This window comes from Mustelus asterias, chromosome 14 (assembly GCF_964213995.1).
Source record: "Mustelus asterias chromosome 14, sMusAst1.hap1.1, whole genome shotgun sequence".
Taxonomy (NCBI): Eukaryota; Metazoa; Chordata; class Chondrichthyes; order Carcharhiniformes; family Triakidae; genus Mustelus; species Mustelus asterias.
This window is the reverse complement of record NC_135814.1, coordinates 27,763,906-27,791,741: the sequence shown is the minus strand read 5'-3', so window position 1 is coordinate 27,791,741 and position 27,836 is coordinate 27,763,906. Positions and strand designations below refer to the sequence as shown.

The following is a 27,836-nucleotide window of genomic DNA, read 5'->3' as shown; positions in this document are numbered from 1 at the left end:
TTACTCAGCAGTCTCCCGTGAGGCACCTTGTCAAAGGCCTTTTGGAAGTCAAGATAGATAACATCCATTGGCTCTCCTTGGTCTAACCTATTTGTTATCTCTTCAAAGAACTCTAACAGGTTTGTCAGGCACGACCTCCCCTTACTAAATCCATGCTGACTTGTCTTAATCCGACCCTGCACTTCCAAGAATTTAGAAATCTCATCCTTAACGATGGATTCTAGAATTTTGCCAACAACTGAGGTTAGGCTAATTGGCCTATAATTTTCCATCTTTTTTCTTGTTCCCTTCTTGAACAGTGGGGTTACAACAGCGATTTTCCAATCCTCTGGGACTTTCCCTGACTCCAGTGACTTTTGAAAGATCATAACTAACGCCTCCACTATTTCTTCAGCTATCTCCTTTAGAACTCTAGGATGTAGCCCATCTGGGCCCGGAGATTTATCAATTTTCAGACCTTTTAGTTTCTCTAGCACTTTCTCCTTTGTGATGGCAACCATATTCAACTCTGCCCCCTGACTTTCCTGAATTGTTGGGATATTACTCATGTCTTCTACTGTGAAGACTGACGCAAAGTACTTATTAAGTTCCTCAGCTATTTCCTTGTCTCCCATCACTAGATTACCAGCGTCATTTTGGAGCGGCCCAATGTCTACTTTTGCCTCCCGTTTGTTTTTAATGTATTTAAAGAAACTTTTACTATCATTCCTAATGTTACTGGCTAGCCTACCTTCATATTTGATCCTCTCCTTCCTTATTTCTCTCTTTGTTATCCTCTGTTTGTTTTTATAGCCTTCCCAATCTTCTGACTTCCCACTACTCTTTGCCACATTATAGGCTCTCTCTTTTGCCTTGATGCATTCCCTGACTTCCTTTGTCAGCCATGGCTGCCTAATCCCCCCTCTGATAACCTTTCTTTTGTTTGGGATGAACCTCTGCACTGTGTCCTCAATTACTCCCAGAAACTCCTGCCATTGCTGTTCTACTGTCTTTCCCACTAGGCTCTGCTTCCAGTCGATTTTTGTCAGTTCCTCCCTCATGCGCCTGTAATTACCTTTATTTAACTGTAGAACCTTCACATCTGATTCTGCCTTCCTTCTTTCAAATTGCAGACTGAATTCTACCATATTATGATCACTGCTTCCTAAGTGTTCCCTTACTTTAAGATCTTTTATCACGTCTGGCTCATTACATAACACTAAGTCCAGAATAGCCTGTTCCCTCGTGGGCTCCATCACAAGCTGTTCCAAAAAGCCATCCTGTAAACATTCAATGAATTCCCTTTCTTTGGGTCCACTGGCAACATTGTTCCTAACATTGTGTTCATCTAATTCTGTCCTCCTGAGCACTGCCAATTTTAATTTCTCCATCATAAGTCATGCCTTCAGCTACCTTCCCCCTAAGTAACAATCTCCCCGTGTGACTCACTCTCTCTTTTCCTTTAACACACTCCTTAAAGCCTGCCTTTTTGACCATTTTTTTTGCCATCTGCCCTAATGTTGCTTCATCTAGTTCACTGTCTAATTCTGTTTTATAAAACGCCTGTGGAACATGCCTGGAATGTTTTGTATTGTTAATAATAACATGTTAAGACATAATATAAATATAAGTTGTTGTTGTTAAGGCAAATAATCCCAGCTCTTTCAGAAAATGTACAGAGTTCTAATCCCTCAATTCTGGAATCATTCTAGTGAACCTCTTCAGTACCCACTCCAAAACATTCACATACTTCTGAAAGCAAATTGAACACAATGGCCTGTTTTTTGCAGTCAGCCATGAAGTAGGGGCGTACGCCACTGATAACACTGTCACCTTTCTCATAGGTTGGGAACTTCCTGTGCCAGTGACAGCTCGACTCTATCAATGAGGTGAGTGGTGAGGCCCAGCAGTCTTGTGGAATTCCAATAAAGCCGCATGCCTTTGACGTCCAGAGTTGAAGACATGGTCCTTGAGGCTTGCCTTCCACTTGATGATAGGTAAGTATTGTCAATTTGTTTTAAATACTTCTGATCATTTTAAATGTTTTTTTTAAATGTACTTTGAATTCTGTTCCACTGCCCAGGCACCCCCACTCATCTGGCTGCCTGGTTCCAATTCCAACCCTCCACCCACCTCAAACAACCTTGGCTCTGCTCACCCCCCACTCTTCCATCCCCCATAAAAACCCTTGGCTCTCCTCACCCCCCCCCCCCCACCCCCCCCCCCACCCATCCCACCCCCCCCCCCCCCCCCCCCCACCCACCCCACCCCCCCCACCCCCCCCACCCCCCCCACCCCCCCCCACCCCCCCCCCCACCCCCCACCCCCCGACACCGTTGACTCCATTCCCAAACCTCTGCCACCTCCCCATCATCATTTAGCAAGACTAAGATGTTCACTAAGATTTCACAGTAAGGGAAATTAGATTAATGAAGCCAAGTAGTTGAAAGGATTTTTTAATATTGAATCGAGGGGATTTTCCCAGTAACTTAATTGCAGTGTGAATGTAAACCTACTTGTATCTAATAAATAAATTTTAACTTTGAACTATAAGTTTAAACCCTGTTGTATCTGCAGATTTATTTTTACAGATTTAAGTGTTATCTCGAAGGGTAGACATATACAATGTGAACCAATCATTTTTTAAAGCATTAGTATGGATTTCTTTTCCCTGTCAGAGTACAGAGAGCTGGCCACTGAAGTGATGTAGAAAGAACCTAGTATTTGAGATATGTTGGTATTGTTTGGCGCCTTATGGGCAGCTAGTTGCAGCACTTATCACATTGTTCAGGAAATATGTTCGATAAAGAGTTGACAACAAAGATCTCCAGTTCTCACTTTGCAGTTCATGGAAGAGATGGAGAACCTCTACACAAAGTCAATGGGCAGAGAAAGGGATGTCCATAGAAGTCAAGGTGTGATATCAGCATGGAGTGACAAAAGACCTTGACATGTCTAGTGTTGCAACCAACACTGATAATACTGGAAAACACAGTGCACCCACAGCTTCCAACTGTCCTTCAGAAAGGGCAGATTAGAGGATGGTATCTTGGCAATTGCTGAACTAACATCTCTGACCCTAATCAATGCATTAACCTCAAAGGAAAATAAAACAAAACAAGCAATTAGTAGTTTATGACTGAAACCTGGAACTTAACTGAATCAAGATACTTGTGCTGGACAGTATGGGCAGAGAAGGGTGACTAAATTATAAAGGCTGCAGAAAGACGTGGGTGATAGATGTTTCTATAGTGACAGTACAAAGAGGTTACTGCAAAATTGAAAAGATTTCTGTGACCGATGCTGGAAAACGACAGGCACCAAGTAGCCTCGAGATTTACAGCTTTGTTAAGCTAGAAAACAAAGCAATTCCCTAGTTTCCAAGAAAGATCTGTGTGCATAATCTATTCATCGCCAGCTATTCATTGTTTATCTGCTTTTTTGTTGCATCTGATCCCATGTGGCCTGTCCCTATCCCGCTCGTGAACTACTTGGCAGTATCAAAAGGTTTATTTTATTTCTTTCTCGGACTGATTTTTGGTGGATTTGTTGATGGCGGGTAAAGCTTAATGGAGGCAAGATAATAAAATGTTCAACTTGATAAATGACACATGGCTTTGTCATGTGTGAGGTAGCTGGAACTTGCCCTTCATTTGTGTTTACCTAATTGTCAATAATATTGACAACACCCTGTTTGTGCTTAGTAAATATGTTACAATAGAAAAAGAACAATTTAGTATTGATCACTCTATTACGCACCTTATTGTGAAACATTAATTTAATTATTTCTCATCTTTTGTATCTTAACTATTCAATATTTATGACATTGCTTAATCTCAATGAATGATGTTAAATGAATATCATCCATCCATAATGCACGATTATTCTAGTAACATCAGAGGCGAGTTAAGCTGATAGATGTGGTAATGTGAAGCTTTAATGCTTTGCATCAAAGTTAAAGGTGTAAGGTGAACTTGGAGTCCACGTCTAAACTGGATACAAATTCAGCCACCGCCCTGATTAAAATTAGATGCCAGAAATGAAAAACATAACTCCTTGGGCCATATTTTCAGCTTGGGGATGGGCGGATGCTGAGATGGGGAAGATTAAAAGATCCTCCACTATTTGCTGGGATCAGTTTGCTGGGTGAGTTTGAAGCCTCCAAACTTTATCCCTCACCCCCAATACGAAATTATCAGAATTCTTTGAGGATGTAGCAAGCAGCATGGATCAAGCTGAACCAGTAGGTGTAATGTATGTGGATTTCCAAAGGTGCTACATAAAAGGTTACTACACAAGATAGAGGCTTTTGATGTTAGGAGTGATATATTAGTGTGCATTGAAGATTGGCTAACTAACAGGAAACAGTAAATCGGGATAAAAGGGTCATTTTCAACCTGCCAAACTGTAACTCATTGAGTGTCACAGGGATCAGTGCTGGGACCTCAACTATTCATGATCTTTACTAATGACTTGTGTCATGTGCAGTACAGGCATGAAAATATTACAAACTTTGAAGCTGTATTTTGGGCGGCACGGATGCACAATAGTTAGCACTGCTGCCTCACAGCACCAGGGACCCGAATTCGATTCCGGCCTCAGTGACAGTCTGTGTGGAGTTTGCATGCTCTCTCCGTGTCTGTGTCGGTTCCCTCTGAATGCTTTGGTTTCCTCTGACAGTCCAAAAAAGTACAGGTTAGGTAGGTTGGCCATGCTAAATTGCCCCTTAGTGTCAGGGGGATTAGCATGGTAAATATGTGAGGTTATGGGGTTAGGGCCTGGGTGGAATTGTTGCTGGTGCAGGTTCGATGGGCCGAATGGTCTCCTGCACTGTAGTGATTCTATGATTTTAAAAAGTGGACATCAGTTACTGTTTAAGCTGAATGTGGCACATTGTATGACTGGGCAGTATTCAATTTGAGACAGTGCTGAAACTCAAGCAAATACCTAATTAAAACATGGACTATCACAGGCATGTGAAATTCACATATCCCTTTGTTAAGGGATGCACCATGAACAGAAAAGACCACAGGCAACAGAGACACAAAAATTCAATGGGTGCTAGACAAATATGAAATGGATTTTATCCACCTTTTGTTGTGTTGTGATAGTTCCCCATCCTGAACACAAAAACCTTAGCTGTCTGAAACTTCCAGGATGCGAAAAGCCACAATAATGGATAGTTACCTGTCTAACACACTACCTTATTGGAAAAATGACTTTGGACAGTCAGATGGGTAAAACAGCCATGTTTGCAACCTACTTAAAAAATATAACAGGAGAAGCTACTGTGAATCAGACACCACCAGAAATACCATCCGACTCATCAAAGCAGCTGCAAGACAATCACCCAGACAAGGGAATGTGCCGCAACACCAAGAAAGTGGGAGGAGGAATCTCCCCGAATTTGTTCTAACTTCAGGTTCACCTGAAAGCTGATCTCCTGGCAATTCAGCTACAAGAATGACTGCAGATGGGATTGCCCAGCTTTTACACGACCTGCATTCTAGATTGAGCATCAATTCGTCTAAGAAACGACAGGCCTTCTTTGCTAGAAACTGAAATAATTCCAAATTGTAATCATATTGTTTATTTTCTTTCATCTACCTCTAATCTTTTTGTGTGTGTGGTAGTGTGCCTGAAATGTCATGCTTAAACTTCCATGGCAAGTGTGTGATAATAAATAATTTTCTTTATTTTTAAGTTCATAAAAACTTGCTGCTGGAATATTTAAATTGAACAAACCCCTCTATGGGTAAGAAAACACACTAACCTCCCACTTCAATCATGGAAAACAGTAAACACACAAATTCTGTCTGTGACACATGGATGAAGGCTCAAAGAAGAGTGCAGAAGGGTGTAGCAGGAACAGCACCAGGTATTTCGGAAAATGAGATGTCACAGGTGAAGCTACAACACAGGACTATTTGTGAGCCCAACAGCAAAAGCAGCAACTGATGGACAGAGCTAAGTATTTCCACAAACACCAGATCATTTCTAAGCTCTATAGTCCTGCCACATCCAGCCTTGAATGTGGTGGATATTTAAACAAGTCACTGGAGGAGGAGGCTCCACAAGTATCCCCATCTTCAATGATGGAGAAGCCCAACACATCAGTGCAAAATATAAGGCTTAAGCATTGCAAAAGTCTTCAACCAGAAGTGCTAAATGGATGACCCACCTTGGCCTCTTTTGGAAGTCCCCAGCAGAACAGGTTTCAGTCTTCATGCAATTTAATCCACTCTACATGATATCAATAAACAGATGAAGGCACTGGATACTGCAAAGGCTATTGCCCCTGACAATATTCTGCCAACTTAATGAAGACCGGTGCTTGAGAAATTGCTGTGCCCCGAGCCAAGCTGCCCCAGTACAGCTACAGCATTGGCATTTAAACAAGTATGTGAAAATTTTCCCAGGTATGTTCTGTACACAAAATCAGGACAAATCCAACCCAGTCAATTACTACCCTTCAGTCTGTTCTTGATCACCAGCAAAGTGATAGAAGCACTATCAAGCGGCACTTACTCAGCAATAATCCACTCGACGATGCTCAGTTTGTATTCTGCCAGGGCACTCAGACCCTAACCTCATTACAGCCTTGGTTCAAACATGGACAAAAGAGCTGAACTCCAACAGTGAGGTGAGAGTGAGTGCCCTTGGCATCAGGGCGGCATTAAGAGGCCCAAGCAAAACTGGAGTCAATGGGAATCAAGGAAAAAGCTCTCTGCTGGTTGGAGTAATACCTGGCACAAAGGAGGACAATTGTTGTTGCTGAAGATCTGTCATCTCAGCTCGAGCACATCATTGTTGGAGTTCCTTAGAGTAGTGTCCTCGGCCCAAACATCTTCAGCTGCTTCATCAATGGCTTTCCTCCCATGGGAATGTTTGCTGATGATTGCACAGTGTTCAGCACCATTTGCAACTCCTCAGATACTAAAGGAGTCCATATCGAAATGCAGCAAGACATGGACAATATCCAGCTTTTGCTGACAAGTGGCAAGTAACTTTTGTGCCACACAAGTGCGAGACAATGACCATCTCCAACAAGAGAGAATCTAACCATCACCCCTTAACATTCAATGGCAGAACCATTGCTGAATCCTCCACTGTCAACATCCTGAGAGTTACCATTGATCAGAAACTTAACTGGCCCAACCATACTGTGGCTACAAGAGCAAGTCAGAGGCTAGGAATCCTGCAGCGAACACCTCACATCCTGACTCCTCAAAGCTTGTTCAATCTACAAGGCACACATGCAGAGAGTGATGGAATAGAACTCACCAAGGCTTCCTGGGTCAAATGCCTGGAACTCCTTCCTTACCAGCACCGTGGGTGTACCTATAGCACATGGACTGCAGCAGGTCAAGAAGGCAGCTCACCACCACCTTCTCAAGCACAAATAATGATGGGGAATAAATGCTGGCCAGGCCAGTGAACCACATGAATGAATTAAAACAAAATTAAGGGATCAACTGTACTGCAGCCTGATTTGCTGCTGATAACTTGGAAAGCAAATTGTACAGAGGACACAAAGAGGCTGCAGAGTGATAGCACAAGTGAATGGGCACAATTTCAGCAGGTGCTGTGTAATGGGGGAATATATGAGGCTGTGCACTTTGGCAGGAAGAATTGAAGAGCAGAATATTATTTAAATGGAGAGAGACCACTGTTCAAAGGGATCTGGGTGTCCTCATATCCTTGTATGTCCTCAGATAAAACATGTGCATGTCGGTACAGCAATTTATTAGGAAAGCAAATGGAATGTTAATTAAGTGAATTTTTCTTGATTTCTTGAAAATGCAACCTCTCTGTGTATAACGACATATGCCAAAACATCACCGAGAATAAAGGGAGAAGTAGATTTACTTCACTTTATGGGGTTAATAATACAGATAAAGGATGGAATTTTCCCGTTCTGCCTACACAGGAATTGTAGTAGGCGGGACACGGACAATGCAAAGGTTCATTGACCTTGGGTGGGATTTTCTGGCCTTGGGGTGAGTGCAGCTGGAAAATCCCGCCCAAAATATCTGATCTTAAACTGGGAACAATGACTTTCAGATCTATTAAGATTTGTCCACTATGGATCAATTCAGAAATCACACCCGAACTCTGTCCACTAAATAGTTAGGTGGTTACTTTTGATTTTTGACCCGGGTAGAGGTGATGGGCCCGAAGGGCCTTTTCTGTGCTATAGACTTCTATGACTCACTGACTCTACTCAATGCAAGTCGATACAGTGTAAAGAAAAAACAATCAGAACATGGTTAACCTGTAAAATGCTCCAGAAAGACGAAAGAGCAGATGCATTTATAAAATGGCTAAATACAGTGTAAATTATTAATGCATTAATTTTGTACTCCCAAATTGTTCTGTGGCACAGTGCAAGTAAGTGCATTGCTTTATTGAATTACAAGCTTCAGCAAAAAGACTTTTTAACAAATACAATGGATTTGTGTTGAAACATGGGGTGTTGACTTACTTTTGCAAGACTTCCCATCATTCCCCAAGGTGTAGCCAGTCCTGCAACGGCAGGTCCTTGCCTTGTGGCTGCTGCTGAGTAGGCAGATGTGAGAGCATCCTCCAGGCTTATCATACAGATCCGCCTCACAAGCATGACTTCTAACTGAGAAAATCAATGAGAAAATTCTTTTTAGATGGGTAACTGAAAAAGTCAATATTATGGAAGATGATAATTTTCCACCCGAGACAAAAACAAATCTGAACCATGAATAATTTTTCCCTCATAAATTACTGACTGTTTAAAAAAGTTGAGGCAATGGGGGGAGTTTTTCCTGTCCCGCCCACCACGGGAATCGTAGCAGGCGTGGGCAGACCATGCAAAGGGCGGGATTTTCTGGTTTTTGGGTGAACGCGGCCAGAAGATCCCGCCCAGTGAATTTAGATCTATGTGACACTAAACCCTGAAACCTATTGTACAGTTCCGAAGATTATGGAATGGCGACAAAGTGTCCATCACACTTTGAGTCACAACATCTTGATGATGAGCCACTGCAGTGGCAGAGGAGGAAAGAAGAGGAAGCAAATCTTCCACTCCCTTGGGGGACATTGTCTTGAGTTGAGGGAGAGCCAATTGAGCCTTGAGTACGTTTTGCGCACACTGGTGCAGCTGTTTCAGTGTGCTATGTCGCAGATAAAATCAAAACAAGGGATCCAACAAAAACAAGCAACAACTTGCATGTCGAAGGCACTTCACAGGCTGAATCCCGTGTTTAAATTCCAGTATGACGGACTTGGTTAAGTTTTTACAAACAACCTGTGCCAGAAAAATGCTGTGTGCATCCAATTAATACCCACTGAACTTGATCCAGAAACAGTTTATATATTTTTTTGCCATAAAATTGATTTGTATTGTGTTTCGCTTTGCACTGAAGCATGATCCTTACTGTCAGGCACCTGCAGTTCTCTCCCTGAAGACCGATTGTAATGCAGTGCAGACTCAAATTGGAGATAAATTACACGGTTGGCCTGTTTTTGAATAATTTGCATTATTGGTTAGATGCCACCGAAAAATAAATTGAGAGATGCAAAATGGAAGCAAGCAAATTAAATCCTCCAAAGCAACATTACAGTGCAAAACAAAAAAAAAAGCAAGGTACAAGGAAAATGTAAACCAGGCTCTAAGAGATGGAGAAATATTTATTCCTGAAAAGCAGTAATCCTGTAATTTAGCAAATGAAATCATTCATAATTGGCAACTTTGGAACTACTGTGATTCCAATGAATTATTCACCACTCATTCTGTGCTGGAGGTAAAGGAAACCAGAACACTGAATGTAGTATGTTGTTCGTTTTTTTTAAAGGCATGCACAAATTAAAGATCTTTCCTCAACAGTGTAATCTTTCATCAATAAATCTAAATAAACTTGATGTGCAGTCAATTTTATATAACACCTGATCAGGCACAAATGCTGTTCATCTGAAAACATAGCTACTCAAGTATTGTAATATGTGAAATCAGACTAGCACTGAACTGAAGTAGAGGTTCTGCCTTTTGACAAGCTTATCAAGTGAACCACTTCAATTTAGTGTTTCCCTCCCCTGAATTTTTGGGATTTATTAGAGTAGGAAGTTTGATCACTTGCAAGGCTTTTTTTAAATTGAAGGATTCAGTAACTTGTAAAGTTGATTCTTTTAACTCAGTCAGGTTTGTTTAGCTCTCAACACTAATATGTTCCAAATATTGTAGAATGAAAGGAAATGTTTAAGTATGTATCCAAAAATCATACGGTTTATACATATTGAAAGAAAATGGAAAATTCCACCCAAAGTGCTGGCTAAAGCAAGATAAAGCAGTCTGTAGCTCATCAGACACATAGACCCATATTGTCCAGCACTTGGAAGAAAGAAATCCCGGAGTTATGTTCCATGTTGTCACGCTGGCAGGTTGAGGTCGGAAAGAGTCGGCAACGTTGGTTTTCCAGAGATCGGGGCACTCTTTTTAAAGGGCACCCTGGTCTCTGATTAAAACAAAACAAAGACTTCCGCTCCCATCCCACCCCCAACCTCACAGATACAAGGAACCATTCACCCGCTATGGGTATGAGAATTCCCCAGGGAACTCCTCAGCGAAATTGTCAGGGGCAGTGCCAAGAGGAGAAGTTCCACTGGATAGCTCCAACTGAGTGGGGGGAAGGGGGAGGAGCGGGAGGAGGGAGGGGGGAGCGGGGGGTTGGTGTTTCCCATGTGTGTGGGGAGGGGGAGTTCCCGTGTCCAATGAGGTTGTGGTTCTCCATGTGCATGGCGGGGGTGGAGGTCTCCATGTAGGAGGGGGCCGTTCCTCATTTATGCCGATGGAGCAGGGGCGGTGGGGAGCAGAGGAACGCGATTCTTAGTTTTATTTCACCCAAAGGTCAGGGTGCCTTTTAAACATGTCTTGAAAGCCAACTTTGTTGGCTTTTTTGGGCCCTGCCCTGCCAGTGTGATGCTGTGGGACGTGCGTCCAGGATTTTCTTTCCCTCGGCGCTGGAAAATATGGCAAACAAAGACAGCTGTGCAGCCGGCATGTTGAACATGGCTTATCTCGTCTGGTCCAACACTTAGAAGGAAAAACAGAAAATTCCGCCCACAAACTAGAGTCATCAGGATCCTAGGATTATTAATGCTGTCTGTGTTTCAGAACTTGGCATAAACTTTATTATCTTTGAGTACTGCCCTCTTTCATTCATTTTACTGCAAGTTCTTTGGGGGAAAAATCAAACAAAGTTTGCCGAAAAAAAAACATACTTGTTTCCTCTCCTCCAATCAGGTGAAATATGTCAGAAATAAATAAAAATGTGGGAAAGGCAAACCACAAATATTTGAGAACCAAAGGCCAATTTTAGAACATGCCAAGAAAATTTTTCCTGAGGTTGTAAAGCTGAAAACGTGCGGTAACATTTTAAATATACATAAAAACATCTCTCATGTCAATCTCCTATATAGAGGTCAGAGATTGTGGGTGGGATTCTCCAGCCACGCTCTCCCAAAAACCGGAGAATCCCACCCGAGGGCAATGGATCCTTGCATGGTCCCCCGCCCGCTACGATTCCCGTGGGGGGTATCATGGGAGAATTCCCCCTGTATTTTCATGTTCTTGAATCCATAATGAAGGTGCAATGTCAAAAGATGTTATATTTCAATAATCCAGTGATGTGGTACATTATGAGAACCCATGGGACATTTGCTCTTCCTACCACATATTAATGATCTAGACTGTGGCATTCAGAGCATGATTTCAACATTTGCAGATGATGAGAAGATTGTAAATGTCACCAACTATGATGAGGATAGTTTTGAACTTCAAAAGTTGAAAGACATGTTGGTCGATTGGGCAGGCAAGTGGCAGGTTAAATTCAATGTGAGGTAATTCATTTTGGCAGGAAGAATATGGAGAGACAGTATAACATAAAGCGAGAGACTCTAAAGGAGGTGCAAGAACCTAGAAGCATTGAAACTAGAAGGAGGAGTAGGCCATTCGGCCCTTCGAGCCTGCTGTGCCATTCATTATTATCATGGCTGATCATCGAATTTAATATCCTGAACCTCCCTCCCTCCCATATTCCTTGAGCCCTGTAACCCCATAAATTATATCTAATTTATTCTTGAAATCAGATGTTTTGGCCTCAACTGCATTCTGTGGTAGTGAATTCCACACATTCACCACCTTCTAGGTGAAGAAATTTCTCCTCAGCTCAGTTCTAAAAGGTTCACCCCTTATCCACAAACTCTGACCCTTAATTCTGGACTCCTCACTATTGGGAACATTCTTTCTGAATCTACCCTGTCTAACCGTGTTAGAATTTTATAAGTTTCTATGAGATCCCCTCTCACTCTTCTAAACTCCAGCGAATATAATCCGATTGGACGAAGTCTCTCCTCAAATGACAGTCCTGTCATCCCAGGAATCAGCCTGGAAAACCTTCGCTGTACTCCCTCTATAGCAAGGACATCATTCCTCAGATAAGGACAGCAAAGTATATCTCAGAATGTATGTACGTACTGAGGATGTGGATATGCCGGCGCTGGACTGGGGTAAACACAGGAAGAAGTCCAACAACAGCAGGTTAAAGTCCAACAGGTTTATTTGGTAGCAAAAGCCACGAGCTTTCGAAACAGGCTGTCCCTTCGCCAGGTGGGTGGGAGTTCTGATCATGAACGGGGCACAGTGACACAAACTCAATTTACATGAATAATGATTGGAATGCGAGTCTTTACAGCTAATCAAGTCTTAAAGGTACAGACAATGTGAGTGGAGGGAGCATTAAGCACAGGTTAAAGAGATGTGTATTGTCTCCAGACAGGACAGCTAGTGAGAGCTTGCACATCCAGGCAGGTTGTGGGGGTAACAGATAGTGTGATATGAACCCAATATCCCGGTTGAGGCCGTCCTCATGTGTGCGGAACCTGGCTATCAGTCTCTGCTCAGCGACTCTGTGCTGTCGTGTGTCATGAAGGCCGCCTTGGAGAACACTTACCCGGAGATCAGAGGCTGAATGCCCGTGACCGCTGAAGTGCTCCCCAACAGGAAGAGAACAGTCTTGCCTGGTGATTGTCGAGCAGTGTTCATTCATCCGTTGTCGTAGCATCTGCATGGTTTCCCCAATGTACCATGCCTCGGGACATCCTTTCCTGCAGCGTAACAGGTAGACAACGTTGGCCGAGTTGCAAGACTATGTACTGTGTACCCGGTGGATGGTGTTCTCACGTGAGATGATGGCATCTGTGTCGATGATCTGGCACGTCTTGCAGAGGTTAGTGTGGCCGGGTTGTGTGGTGCCATGGTCACTGTTCTCCTGAAGGGTGGGTAATTTGCTGCGGACAATGGGCTGTTTGAGCTTGTGCGGTTGTTTGAAGGCAAGAAGTGGGGATGTGGGGGTGGCCTTGGTGAGATGTTCGTCTTCATCAATGACATGTTGAAGGCTCCGGAGGAGATGTCATAGCTTCTCCGCTCCGGGGAAGTACTGGACGACAAAGGGTACTCTGTCCACCGTGTCCCGTGTTTGTCTTCTGAGGAGGTCGGTGCGGTTTCTCGCTGTGGCGCGTCGGAACTGTCGATCGATGAGTCGAGCGCCATATCCTGTTCTTATGAGGGCATCTTTCAGCGTCTGGAGGTGTCTGTTGTGATCCTCCTCATCCGAGCAGATCCTGTGTATCCGGAGGGCTTGTCCGAAGGGGATAGCTTCTTTAACATGTTTAGGGTGGAAGTTGGAGAAGTGGAACATCGTGAGGTTATCCGTGGGCTTGCGGTACAGTGAGGTGCTAAGGTGACCATCCTTAATGGAGATGCGTGTGTCCAAGAATGCAACCGATTCCGGAGAGTAGTCCATGGCGAGTCTGATGGTGGGATGGAACTTGTTGATGTCATCATATAGTGGTTTTAGTGATTGTTCACCATGAGTCCAAACAGGTTCGAACAAGACTTCTTCACCGCACAGGACCTTCAACCGATGCTATACACTAGATACATCGATGACATTTTCTTCCTTTGGACTCATGGTGAACAATCACTGAAACAACTATATGATGACATCAACAAGTTCCATCCCACCATCAGACTCGCCATGGATTACTCTCCGGAATCGGTTGCATTCTTGGACACACGCACCTCCATTAAGGACGGTCACCTCAGCACTTCACTGTTCCGCAAGCCCACGGATAACCTCATGATGCTCCACTTCTCCAGCTTCCACCCTAAACATGTTAAAGAAGCCATCCCCTATGGACAAGCCCTCCATATACATAGGATCTGCTCGGATGAGGAGGATCGCAACAAACACCTCCAGACGCTGAAATATGCCCTCATAAGACTCATCGATCGACAGTTCCGGTGCGCCACAGCAAAAAACCGCACCGACCTCCTCAGAAGACAAACGCGGGACACGGTGGACAAAGTACCCTTCGTCGTCCAGTACTTCCCCGGAGCGGAGAAGCTACGACATCTCCTCCGAAGCCTTCAACATGTCATTGATGAAGACGAACATCTCGTGAAGGCCATCCCCACACCCCCACTTCTTGCCTTCAAACAACCGCACAACCTCAAACAGACCATTGTCCGCAGCAAACTACCTAGCCTTCAGGAGAACAGTGACCACGGCACCACACAACCCTGCCACAGCAACCTCTGCAAGACGTGGAGAACACCATCCACCAGGTACACACAGTAGATACTCTTGCAACTCGGCCAACGTTGTCTACCTGTTACTCTGCAGGAAAGGATGTCCCGAGGCATGGTACATTGGGGAAACCATGCAGACGCTACGACAATGGATGAATGAACACCGCTCGACAATCACCAGGCAAGACTGTTCTCTTCCTGTTGGGGAGCACTTCAGCAGTCACGGGCATTCAGCCTCTGATCTCTGGGTAAGCGTTCTCCAAGGCAGCCTTCACGACACACGACAGCACAGAGTCGCTGAGCAGAGACTGATCGCCAGGTTCCACACACATGAGGATGGCCTCAACCGGGATATTGGATTCATATCACACTATCTCTTTCCCCCACAACCTGCCTGGATGTGCAAGCTCTCACTAGCTGTCCTGTCTGGAGACAATACACATCTCTTTAACCTGTGCTTAATGCTCCCTCCACTCACATTGTCTGTACCTTTAAGACTTGATTAGCTGTAAAGACTCGCATTCCAATCATTATTCATGTAAATTGAGTTTGTGTCGTTGTGCTCTGTTTATGATCAGAACTCCCACCCACCTGGCGAAGGGACAGCCTGTTCCGAAAGCCCGTGGCTTTTGCTACCAAATAAACCTGTCGTACTGAAGATGCCAGGGCAAGTTGAGAGGGTACTTAATAATGCATACAGCACCTTAGGCTTTATTAAGAGGGGCACTGAGTCCAAGAGTAAGGAGGTCATGTTGAACCTGATCTGGAGTACTGCATCCTGTTTTGGGTACCATACCTGAGGAAGGATGTGAAGGTATTGGAGAGAGTACAGAAGAGATTCACATGAATAATTCCAGGGAAAAAAGAAATGTAGCTATGAGGATAGATTAGATCTGTTTTCCTTGGAGAAAAGAAGGCTGTGGGGGGGAGGGCTTGATAGAGGTAGCCAAGATCCTGAGGGATATGAACAAGTGAGAAACTGTTTTCACTCAAGAGTGCATCAAGAACTAGAGGGCACAGATTCTTAATAATTGGCAAAAGGAGTAGAAGTGATATGAGGAAAAGCTTTTTGAGCCCGAGGTGGTTGGAGACTAGTTCAATCAAAAATATTTAAAAGGGATGTATTGCTATCTGAATGGAAAGAATGTGCGAGGTTGTGGGGGGAAGGCAGGAGAGCGGGGCCAGGTAGAATGCTCTTTCAGAGAGCTAGTGCAGACTTGATGAGAGGAATGGTTGAATGGCCTCCTTCTGCTCTGTAATGATGCTGCGACCCTGTGATTCTGTATCCACAGCCTTACACGCAGCAAGTGCATACTGAAAAATCACAGAAACCACCTGTAAATCTAACATTCTGTGATGGTATGCAAGACACGACCAGCGTAGCTAAACAGGTTCATTTTTTCCCTATGTTTTCATACTTTGTATGTTGGAAAGTATTAATTGTTGACACAAACACACCTTTTATAATTCCTCGCCAAGGGTTCTTGTCCTTGCTGGGCCCAATTTAACTCTGCTAGATTTTGAATAGGTTAAAATCATGGCTGACGTGTACGTATCAGTGTAAACTAAAACTCCCTCAACTCTACTTCATTAAGCTTTTGGTTCTAGGGTTTTGAGCTCCTTGTTGACATGAGAGCAAAGTGGCGGAAGAAGTGTATAAGATGATAGATGAGGCAGAGGTTCAGGTGAACGACTGCTGAAGATGCAGTACTGATCAGGCTTTGTTAAATCTTATGTGGCAAATTGACTCTGACGCTTCTGTTTATACATCTTTTCCTAAGACCATCGATTTAGAGGCCCCTTGGATGCTGGTCATGAGAAGATCTTGTACATTGATCTGTTGTGGTACAGTGCCTTTACGTACAGCAGTTACAAAATAAAAAGGGTAAACTTAAAAAAAAATTCTACCTCAAGTATGTTTCCTTCCTTGAATTTCAAAAGACCAATCTTTACAAGATCAGTTCCTCCACGCCAGCTGTCCTTATGACTGAATGAACCTGCCTATTCTGTACTGATCAAGATTGTAGTGAGAATACCCAATTACGGGATACACAGAGCGAGCAGACCAAAATAATTGCATGCTCTCAATTTGGCTTAAATTCAATCCTTGTTCCAACAAATTAAGGGATAATGTGACTCGCCAGCTCACCCGAATCATTTTTGTGACGAAGGTTATAACCAGAAAACAGTGCTAACCACTGTGCCACCGTGCCGCCCCTGCGCGTTGTCGGGAGGTGTAGGCGTGACTCATGACTTCAGTGGCGGGGAGGAGGCCCCTCTTTTCTGAGGAGTTGGTGCTGTTCTCTTGGTCCCTCAAGGTTTAGGAAGCCATGTTCATACTGGTGATGAACAAAGCTTGCCTGGTGCAGTTCCCACTGTTGCGGGAACAGGGATGTGGCGGGGGTTCATGGTTAATAAATGGGCCATCAAACCCGTATTAAATCAAATTGTATCACAGTTAGCGGGTTTGCATTATTATCAGGTTGCTGTCCGCTTTGAGCGGGAATCAATTCGGGGCAGTGAGGCAGGTTGGGTGAATCCCAATTGCCTTGACGTGCGTCAGAAATCCTGATTTTTGGCCAACATCACATTCAGTGGGGCAGCGAGATTCTCTTGAGCCATCTGCCGAGGCTGGAGAATCCTACCCAATTCCTACCAAATATTATTACTGGTCCTGAAAATTTAATTTTATTTGTGCAGAGTCTCATTCATGCAGAAGCTAATTATTCTGAGAAAATTTTTAAGTTAATAATTTCTTAAACAGTCACAGACAATTTTAAGGTGTTAACTTTTATTGGTCGTGATCATATATACTTGTACGTGAATGTGGACATTTTCTTATCCTCAGTGTGATCAAATCGGTGGCACAGTGGTTAGCATTGCTGCTACCAGGGACCTGGATTCAATTCCAGCCTTGGGTGACTTGTCAGTAATTTGCACGTTCTCCCTGTGTCTGCGTGAGTTTCCTCCGGGTGGTCCGGTTTCCTCCCACAGTCCAAAGATGTGCGGGTGAGGTAGATTGGCCATGCTAAATTTCCCCTTAGTGCCCCAAGTTGTCTAGGTTAGATGGATTAGGGGATCCAGCAGGTAGTGAGTGTCTGGAACAAACTGCCAGAGATAGTAGTAGAGGCAGGTACAATTTTGTCTTTTGAAAAGCATTTAGACAGTTACATGGGTAAGATGGGTACAGAGGGATATGGGCCACATGTGGGCAATTGGGATTAGCTTCGGATTTTTAAAAAAAGGGCAGCATGGACAAGTTGGGCTGAAGGGCCTGTTTCCATGCTGTAAACCTCTATGACTCTATAACTCTATGATGATGAGGCCGAATGGCCTCCGTCTGCACTGTTGCAATTCTATGATCGACAAAATCAATTTAAATAACACTGCATAAAGCTTTTCTATTTTGAAAATTACTTTATTTCTCACACACATGACTCTGAATATTAAATGAAAGTTTGATGTTTTACATGACTCACCAAAACTATCTCTCACACACAAAACTTGTTACAGTTGAAGGTAAAACAAAATGTGGAATTATAAAAATTATAATTATAAAAATGGAATTTAATTTGGTCTCTATGTCATTGCAGACCCAATGGTTGAGTTAATGTTGTGGCTGGAAGTGAATGTCTTGAAAAGCAGAGAATGTTTTTTTGTGGTTGTGAAGGGTCTTGCAGTAGATCTGCAAAAGATTGAGAACTCAGGTGAATGTGGAGGAACAGGTTAGAGGAGAAAGTCCTTGTTGCTGTTGATCGGTATTGCAGGTACAGACTCAGGCTACTTAGCTAACATCTATAGACAATAGCTCGACTTAGCTTTAGGCTACTTCTCTGAGGGAAGTCAGTCTTGAAGTTTCTGAAGACATTTCTCTTCAAAGTCAGTTTGAACTTCTGCTAATATCTCTGAACAAGGAGCAAAGGTGGATTCGGTATCATGTGACCTGGCATCAGTGTTGAGTCATAGTCCAATTAAAGTGTTGTATTAATCACATTAAGCAGTCAAATTCTTCTCCTACCTATGGGTTCAGTTTGCATTTGAAAAGGTAAATCCACATTTTCTTTACAATGAATAAGGTTTTGCTTCTTCCCTAGTCTGGCGAACAATGGCCTGAATTTTCAGGATGGGAGGGTGGGGCCCTCAGGCCCTGCCATATGAAGAGTCACGTCCCCGCTGGCCCCAGCAGTCCCGATGCTGCAGTGGCCAGAAGATACCCTGCAGGCAACTTCCTGTCACTAAGTCCTGGGAACTGAAAGCAAGGTAAGTGGTAAAGGCTGCAGGGTAAGGTATGCCGGGTGGGGTGTCGCAAGGGAGTCGGGGGTGGGGTTGGCACGATTGTGGTTTCGGGGGCAAGACCGTTGGTGGAAAGAAGTCTGGAGGTCAACAGGCCTTAAGGTGGCTTCTGATGGAGGTACCTCCTCCCTTCTCGCCCATGATCCAACTATCTTTATACTTATGCATTTCACACCCCACCCCCACTGAATTGTCATTTGCCTGCTCGCCTAAAAATTGAGGCTGGGTGAGAAATGGCCCTTGAGTGACCATTAAGCTTCCAAGGCCTTGTCCATCCCAGCAAAAAATTGCTATCAGACCAGGGCAGGCAGAATGCCAAGGGGAAGACTGTTGATGCAATTTAACAACTCCACCCCCCCCCCCCCCGCCAACAACCTCTATCTTAGAACCTACGGGCATTTGGGTTGGGGGCATATAACTCTGGTCATTGAGCCCATGTCATAAAGGAGGCCCTTTTTGTTCTCTCTGGAAATGGTATTTTGTAATCCACAAAAACATTTGGGAGTCTTCCAAAGTCATCTTGATTTCAGTCTTGTAGGACGGGGTTTTCAGTGCAACCCGCTGCGTGTCTTGTAACAGAGGAGGCACCGCGCCACTGGCCGCCCATGGAATCTTCTGGTCCCGCCCTTGAGAATGGGTGTTCCCATTGAATGTACCCCACGCCAGCCGGGAAACCAGCAACGGGGGGGTGCACCGTCGTCAGGCCAGAAGTTCCTGCCAGCGTGAACGGCTACAAATTTCTGGCTGTAAATGTATTTAGTTTTCTAAAGAGTCATAATATCTTCACACCAGCACAACAATGACAAAACATTTTCTTCCTGTTTTTGAAAGTTCTCTCATGCTCTTGCTATTTTTTTTTGTTTTTATTTTGTTTTCCGTGCGTTATCTTACAGAGAATTCAATTTTCTATTTTCTGGGGCAGCATTTTTCAAATGGTGGTGTTTCCCACCTTGCTGCCAAAAATGTTGGCTGGTTGGCGGCATGGTGGCACAGTGGTTAGCATTGCTGCCTCACAGCACCAGAGACCCAGGTTCAATTCCTGCCTTGGGTCACTGTCTGTGTGGAGTTTGCACATTCTCCCCGTGTCTGCATGGGTTTCCTTCGGGTTCTCCGGTTTCCTCCCACACTCCAAAGATGTGCTGGTTAGATTGATTTGCCATGCTAAATAGCCTCTTAGTGTCAGGGTGACTCGCAGGGTAAATCCATGGGGTTATGGGGATAGGGCCGAGGTGGGATTGTTGTCGATGCAGGCTCGATGGGCCAAATGGCCTCCTTCTGCACTGTAGGGATTCTATGATTCTATGAAATGCATTGCTGCCAATGTTGGCAGCCTTGCAGCCATTTAACGCTCTGAGTAGTGTTAATTGATTGAAGACAGGGCTTCCATCCTACACTCCTTAGGAGCAGCACCTGGAATGGTGGTCACTGCTGAGAGAAAGGAAGGGGCCCTGCAGCCGACAGAAGGATGCTTTTAAAAGTCACTGTTGATGAAGAGGAAACCCTTTCCAGGGAAGCTTTGGGATCATGGGGGCTGCCTTCCTTGTACCCATTTTGTCCTAAGCTGGGGCCCCACCTGGGCTATCCACTGTTGACAAAATGCCAATGGCCATGTGGCATGGCCCTGAATAGGGCCTTAATACAGTCAAATTAGCTTTTCATCTCCGTGTGGTGACATGCTTGTCCACTCCCTTACTAGCCATCGGTACAATGCTCTGATGGTGGGACAGAGCTGGAGAGCTGAAATGCCACGGATTCCCCCTGATGTTGCTGGTTCCCCTGTCTTATTCCTAACACATGCAAGCCAGTTAATTTCTCCCAATACTTTGGTGTTCGGACTCTGTGTGCCTTGATAAGAATTCCTCAGTTGGTTGGACTGAAAAGACATGGGACTGGATTTCCACTTGCTGGCAGTGTTGAAAGCAAGTATGCATGCAATTCAAAATCATCTCTGGATCCCAACACATTTAAAGACATTGCTGTTGGATTCACAACTTTACCTCTGTTTTGGATGTTTGCTCTTATGCCTTTATGGCATTGGTCCTTCAAATGGCTGCATGTTCCCTTCAGCAAGGCGTGGTAGGCCCTGTTAGTTTCTGCTGTAAGCAACTCCTGCTTCTTGGAGAAGCACTGAGCCACCATACCCGGTGAGCTCAATTCCTGCCTCCTCAGGCATTTCAAAAAAGCATTGTGCAACTCCTGCAGTTGAGGCATGGAATTGGCACCTGGAATTTATCCAGGCATTAGGTTTGCAACCTTGCTTTGAAAACCCAGCCCATGTTATCACTTGCCCAGATCGCGCACCAGGGCACCAGGCTGAAGATGTCCTTGAATGATGGAAACCTGTCACTCAAAAGTCTAAGAAATGTCTCTAGGCGGTTGAGGGCAGGGTAAAAACTCTCAGGGGTGGGGGGAATAAGGTACAAAGGTACACTTTAGCATGGTTGTCTGAATGGGCTGTGGGAGGGGAGCAGTTTGGTGGTAGCACCTGGCTAGCAATGGCAAACCTGTGAGATTGGTGGTATTGGTTGGCGGATGGCTCTGGGGAACCTGTAAGAGCAGGTTGTCAGAAAGGGGCGGCGGCACAGTGGTTAGCACTGCTGCCTCACAGTGCCAGGGAACCTGGTTCAATTCTGGCCTCGGTCACTGTCTGTGTGGAGTTTGCACTTTCTCCCCGTGTCTGTGTGGGTTTCCTCTGGGTGCTTCGGTTTCCTTCCATACTCCAGGATTTGAGGGTTAGGTGGATTGGCCATGATAAATTGAATCTAGTTTCAGGGGATTAGTGGGATAAATGTGTGGGGTTGTGAGTATAGGGCCTGGGTGGGATGGTGGTTGGCGCAGAATTGATGGGCTTGAATGGCCTACTTCTGCACTGTAGGGATTCTATGATGAAATAAGAGCACAGCAAGCATGTCCCAGTGCGCATTGAACATGTACAAAGACTGTGGATCAAAAGTACGGAACAACAGCATCATCGCAGGAAACGCCCCGGGGCATGGGACAAGTGCCTCAAAGATGGGAAGGTCCCAAAGAATTCAGGATACCCTGCGTGAATGCTGTTTCTTCACCGCGAAGTCCAGGCTTATGATGAATGCAGGATTTGCAATTTATGATTCCTTGAAATACACTATTGGGTATGACAGCAGAAATCTTAACCCATTTATTTTAAATGGGCTAATGGCTCCACTAAAATAATGGAGCAAGGAAATCCAAATAAATATTTTAACAGTCATAATTTAGTCCTCTAAGTATAATTTTTTTGACAGTAATAAATATCATGGTAATTTTATTTCAGTTTTAGTGCCCATTAAAAGTAGCATTAAAGCCTTTACTAGGTTATGAAAAATAATTTCGTAACAAGTTTTCCATTTTATAATCCATTGATGTTTGGAGTAGACTTTTGGTTGACCTGGGACGTCTTGATGAATGCATTGAGGAGAAGACGCAAGCATAAAATTAGAATAAATTGGATTTTAATGTTGAAATAAGCAATTATGAAGTATGTATTATATAAAGGATGTTGTGAAAATGATATTCATTAAGCATTCTGCTTTCCTGTTGACATCCTGGATATTTTCCCGAAATTGTAAACACCACTGGTTGCTAATGGAAATACTGGCTTCGAGAAGTAACTGAGTCATTTTTCTTTTATTCATTCGTGGGACATGGGCATGGCTGTCTGGCCAGCATTTATTGCCCATCCCTTGTTGCCCTTCGGAAGTTGGTGGTGAGCTGCCTTCTTGAAATGCTGCAGTCCATGTGCTGTGGATGAATCCACAATGTCGCTTGGGAGGGAATTCCAGGATATTGCCGTTCCCGCACAGTCGCAGGAACGGCAATATCTTTCCAAGTCAGGATTCTGAGTGGCGTGGAAGAGATCTTGCAGGTGGTGGTGTTCCCAGTATCTGTTGCCCTTGTCCTTCTAGATGGAAGTGGTCGTGGGTTTGGAAGGTGCAGTCTCAAGATCTTTGGTGAATTGCTGCAGTGCATTTTGTAGATAGTACAAACTGCTGCTACTGAGCATCGGTGGTGGAGGGAGTTGATATTTTTGGATGTGGTGCCAATCAAGCGGGCTGCTTTGTCCTGGATGGCGTCAAGCTTCTTGGCAATGGTTAGCACTGCTGCCTCACAGTGCCAGGGACTTGGGTTCAATTCCTGGCTTGGGTTACTGTCTTTGCAGAGTCTGGACTTTCTCCTTGTGTCTGTGTGGCTTTTCCCTGGGAGCTCCAGTTTCCTCCCACAGTCTGAAAGATATGCTGGTTAGGTACATTGGCTATGCTAAATTCTCCCTCAGTGTACTTGAACAGGCACCAGGATGTGGCGACGAGGGAATTTTCACTGTAACTTCATTGCATTGTTAATGTAAGCCTACTTGTGACACTCATAAACAACTTAAACTTGTTGAAGCTGCACTCATCCAGGCAATTGGGAAGTATTTCATTGTACTCGTGAGTTGTGTCTTGTAGAAGGTGGGCAAGATTTGGTGAAACAGAAGAAAGTTAAAGACGTGCATCCAAATTATGAGATTTAAAACAATCCTGGGTTAACAATTGCATCTGCTGATGCTGTTTCAGCTCTGATGCATGTGAAGTCCATTTAATCTATAAGCACTGGCGTTTAACTGTTTGATTATGGAGTGAAATGTAAGCACAGTTGAGCTCTATCTTAAGCTGACATCACTGCGCCTACATCGATGTGCTTTGAGCTCCAACTTGATCTTAAACGTGATTCGTTTCACAACGCTTGACTGAGCAAAGGCTTTGCACAGTTTGGGAAAACAATTACATTATTCAATTTTTTTCCCCTTCTCCTCCTAAAACTCGGAATCCCCGCAGAGAAAGCCATTACAGAAACATTAAAGGAAGGCACAGGTTTTTACTTTGAATCTTGCGGTGTGACTCCCTGTGGTCAGCAAATGCTGTCATTTGAAGTTAGGCAATAATATTTGATGCTTTCAGCAGTTCTGAACAGTGATCACATTTCTTGAATTTCTTCCAGTGTAAAGTCATCGGCAAAACCTGAGAGTAGTTTGGAATTTTGAGTTTATTTCAGAGAATCATAGAACACCTACAGTGCAGAAGGAGGCCATTCAACCCATTGAGTCTTCACCGACAACAATTCCACCCAGGCCCCGTCCGTGTAACCCAATGTATTTACCCTGCTCGTCCCCCTGACACTAAGGGCCAATTTAGCATGGCCAATCAACCTAACCCGCACATCTTTGGAGGTTTCCTAAGTTTATTTTTCCGAACATCAGTGTTCACTTTGGTACTCAGATTTTGGGCTGAATTTTTGTGTAGGTTCAGAAGTGCATTTTGGGACACAAATTAATTCTGTTTGGAGGCTATTATGCCTGGGTCTTGTTACAAGACATAAAAATGCCACGAGGTAGGTCCATAAAACTTAAACAGGGAACAGTTTTTTAAAGGTCTTTGCAACTTCACAGTCAGTCCTAGACTGTCCACGCTGGGTGGAGCGAGCCCCCCCCCCCCCCCGCGTCACCTGACCCACACTCTTAAAGGGGCAACACGTGCCTCAACCTACCTATATAACAGAGGCAATTCCCAACCCTGCATTATTTTCCTCTGGCCGTTTGATGGGTTGGGAACGAATAGTGTTTAAAACACAAACCTGCCCACTCCAAGCTCGGGATTCTCATTTCAACTGAGGGACAAAAATCAGATTTGCTTCTTTTCCATCTGAGGGTGCAAGGTTTAGGAAGCCCATTAAGAGCACACTGAGTTTGTAAGATTGTAGAGGACATGAAAAGTCTGGAGGGGTGTCAGGAACATTCCAAAAGTAGAAAGTGTTTTCACACATCCAAATGTCACGATTAAGTGCTGTATTATCATGCGGATGTGTCAATAATGCAGAGATTAATCAGAGATATCCATCCTTTAAAGTTCACTTGAAACTTATGTTGACCAGTCTTGTGCATTTGTTCACATGTTTTATGCTGTTCACCCATTGGAGAAAGCACCATGATGCAGTGAAACACACTCCAGAATGTCCTGTTGGCTTGTGCTGTTACTTTTCTGCAGTTATTTAAATGGATCTGGCTGATTTTTAAAAAACTGGTTTTGACACTTGGAAAAAATTCAAAACTTCAAAAAAATCCTAACCACCTTACATTGGTTCATAAGCATTCTACTTCAAAATTGAAATAAGCACCATCTATTATTTCCTTCCTGGAAATCATTGTTTGGACAGCTGTGGCCATTCTGAATACTTGGCTGGGTTTCAACTGCTAATTGATTTTGCCACAGTACGTATTCCTTTCATCTGAGAATGAATGACAGTTTCAAGAAGTGGTAATAGAAGTTTGTGCCTTTGATATGGTTCCTCTTTTTTTGACACCAGATAATAGGATTACAAGTATTACAAGTTATTTTCACAGGCCAGAATACAATTGTTCTCCCATTTCAATGACATGGAGGCTTTTTTCAGATGATATATGTTTTTTATCCCTACCAAGGAAATTTATATTGTATGGAATTGGAGGACTGCACCTAGTGCATACAGGGTGAGCTGCTATGGAGGATACAAGCATTGAGATGGCATGGGGTAGTATGGGTGATTGGAAGGGACATGGAGGATATATGGAGGGTACAGAGGTTGCATGGAGTAGCATAGATGATCTGAAAGGGCATTAGGATAAATCAGGGCCATAGAAGAGACATGAGTGACAAGAAGAGGAATGGGCTGGCATAGGGGTGGGGGATGAGGTGAGGGGTAAGCTTGAGGGGGCCTTTAAACAATGATACATGAGATAGTGTGTTCAAGAACTGAGGCAGCTCTCCTCATGCACTCCAGCATGGCTTCTAAACTAGACTGTGAACCAAACACTTGTGTGAAGCATTACACGTGAAATCATACATGGGTCAGGTGTGCAGTTTGTGAGACACAGAAGTGTACAGGTTGTTTCTCTACGATTTATTCCTTCGTCAAATGTGGGTGTCGCTGACTGAGCCAGCATTTATTACCCCCTTTAATTGCCCATGAGAATGTGGTAATGCGCTATATAGGCTGGTATATTTCAGCTTCTGGTCAACAGTAACCACCAATGCTGATAGTAGAAATTTAGCAATGGTAATGTAATTGAATATCAAGGGGGAGATGATTATGTTATTTCTTGCTAGGGATGGCCATTGCCTGGCACTTGTGTGGTACGGACATTGCCTTTCATTTGTCAGCCCAAGTATGAATATTGTCTTCGTCTTACTGCATATCGTCTTGGACTGCTCCAGTATCTGAGGATTTGTGAATGATGCTGAACCTTGTGCAATCATTGTTGTCACCCCCAATTCTGATCCTATGATGGAAGGGAGGTCATTGATAAAGCAGCTGAAGATGGTTGGGCCTGGGGCACTCCAGCAGTGATGTCCTGGAACTGAGGTGACGGATTATAAACAACCACAACCATCTTCCTTTCTGCGATTGACTTCAGATTTGCTTGGGTTTCTTGATGCCACAAATGATGAAATGTTCCTTACCTCACCTCTTCACTTCAGCTCTTTTGCCCATGTTTGAACAAAGGCTCCAGTGGGGTCAGGAGCTGAATGGCCCTGGCAGAACCCAAACTGATCATCATTGAGCAGGTTATTGCTGAGCAAGTGGCGCTTGATAGTGCTGTCAATGCCCTCTTCCACCATTTTGCTGATGATTGAGATTATATTGATTGGGTGGTAATTCATCAGCTTGGACTTTTCCTGCTTTTTGTGGATAGGACTTACTTGCATAAATTTGGGTACTTGCCAGTGTTGTCTTTGTACTGAAACAGCTTGGCTTGGGACACAGCTTGTTCTGGAACACATGTCTTCAGATCTATTGCTGTAATATTGTCAGAACCCATAGCTTTTGCAGTATCCAGTGGCTAAAGCCATTTCTTGATATCACATGCAGTGAATTTAATTGGCTGAAGACTGGCATCTGTGATGCTGTGGACCTTATGAGGAGGCTGGGATGGTTCAACTTTGACTTTTGAACTGAGGTGCTGGGCTCATTCATCAATGAAGATGGGGATACTTGTGGAGCTTTCTCCTCCCAGATGTTGCTTAATATTCAGATGTGACAGGGCAGCAGAGGTTAGATCTGGTCTATAGGTTGTGGGATCTCTTAATTCTGTCTATCACAAACCCAGAGACTCAAACCCTTCACATCCAAATTGTCATTTTATTTTGCTTGCTGATTTAAAGTTTATTTTGAAATTTATTTATTAGTCACAAGCACGCTTACATTAACACTGCAATGAAGTTACTGTGAAATTCCCCTAGTCGCCACACTCCAGCACCTGTTCGGGTGCACTGAGGGAGAATTTTAGCTTGACCAATGCACCTAACCTACATATCCTTTGGACTGTGGGAGGAAAGTGGAGCACCCTGAGGAAACCACAAAGACGTGGGGAGAATGTGCAGACTCCACACAGACAGTGACCCAAGCTAGGAATCAAACCCGGATACCTGGCGCTGTGAGACAGCAGTGCTAACCACTGTGCCACCATGCCACCCCAATTAGTATTCAAATAAATAAAGAATTTTATAAATTATGCCTACTTTACATATCAAATTCTTTTCATATGGAAAACTTGATTTCTTTTCTATCTATACAATCTGGGTGCTCAATTTGGGCAAACTGTGTGTGGGGAGGACCTCCCTCAGGAGCCCCCTGTGCTCATTTGAGAGCTTCCCACAAGGTCATAGCCCCATTTTAACCTTCCCCATACAAACTCTCAAACCAGCCCACTGATGCGCGATAAATCACACGGGAGGCAGGATGTACCCGGGAAATAAAGGCTTTTATTGTCAACAATAACGGAGCTACTATATACAATCCCAGACTAAAGGGTCACCAGGCAGAGCAGTACCTTTATATCTCTCCCGGAAGGCGGAGCCAACTGGGGTGTACCATAGGACTATATTAACAGGTAGAACAGCCCAACCCTAACCCC

General features: G+C 44.1%; 1 protein-coding gene across 1 annotated transcript in view; it reads right to left on the bottom strand.

Annotated features, from left to right (window-relative positions):
• The window catches only part of LOC144504127 (low-density lipoprotein receptor-related protein 1-like), a 1,391,705-nt gene that overhangs the window by 855,289 nt on the left and 508,580 nt on the right, over positions 1–27,836 (bottom strand). The window contains exon 11 of the mRNA XM_078229303.1: positions 8,465–8,608. Within this exon, the coding sequence (XP_078085429.1) occupies positions 8,465–8,608 (144 nt within the window). The remainder of the gene's footprint in view (positions 1–8,464; positions 8,609–27,836) is intronic.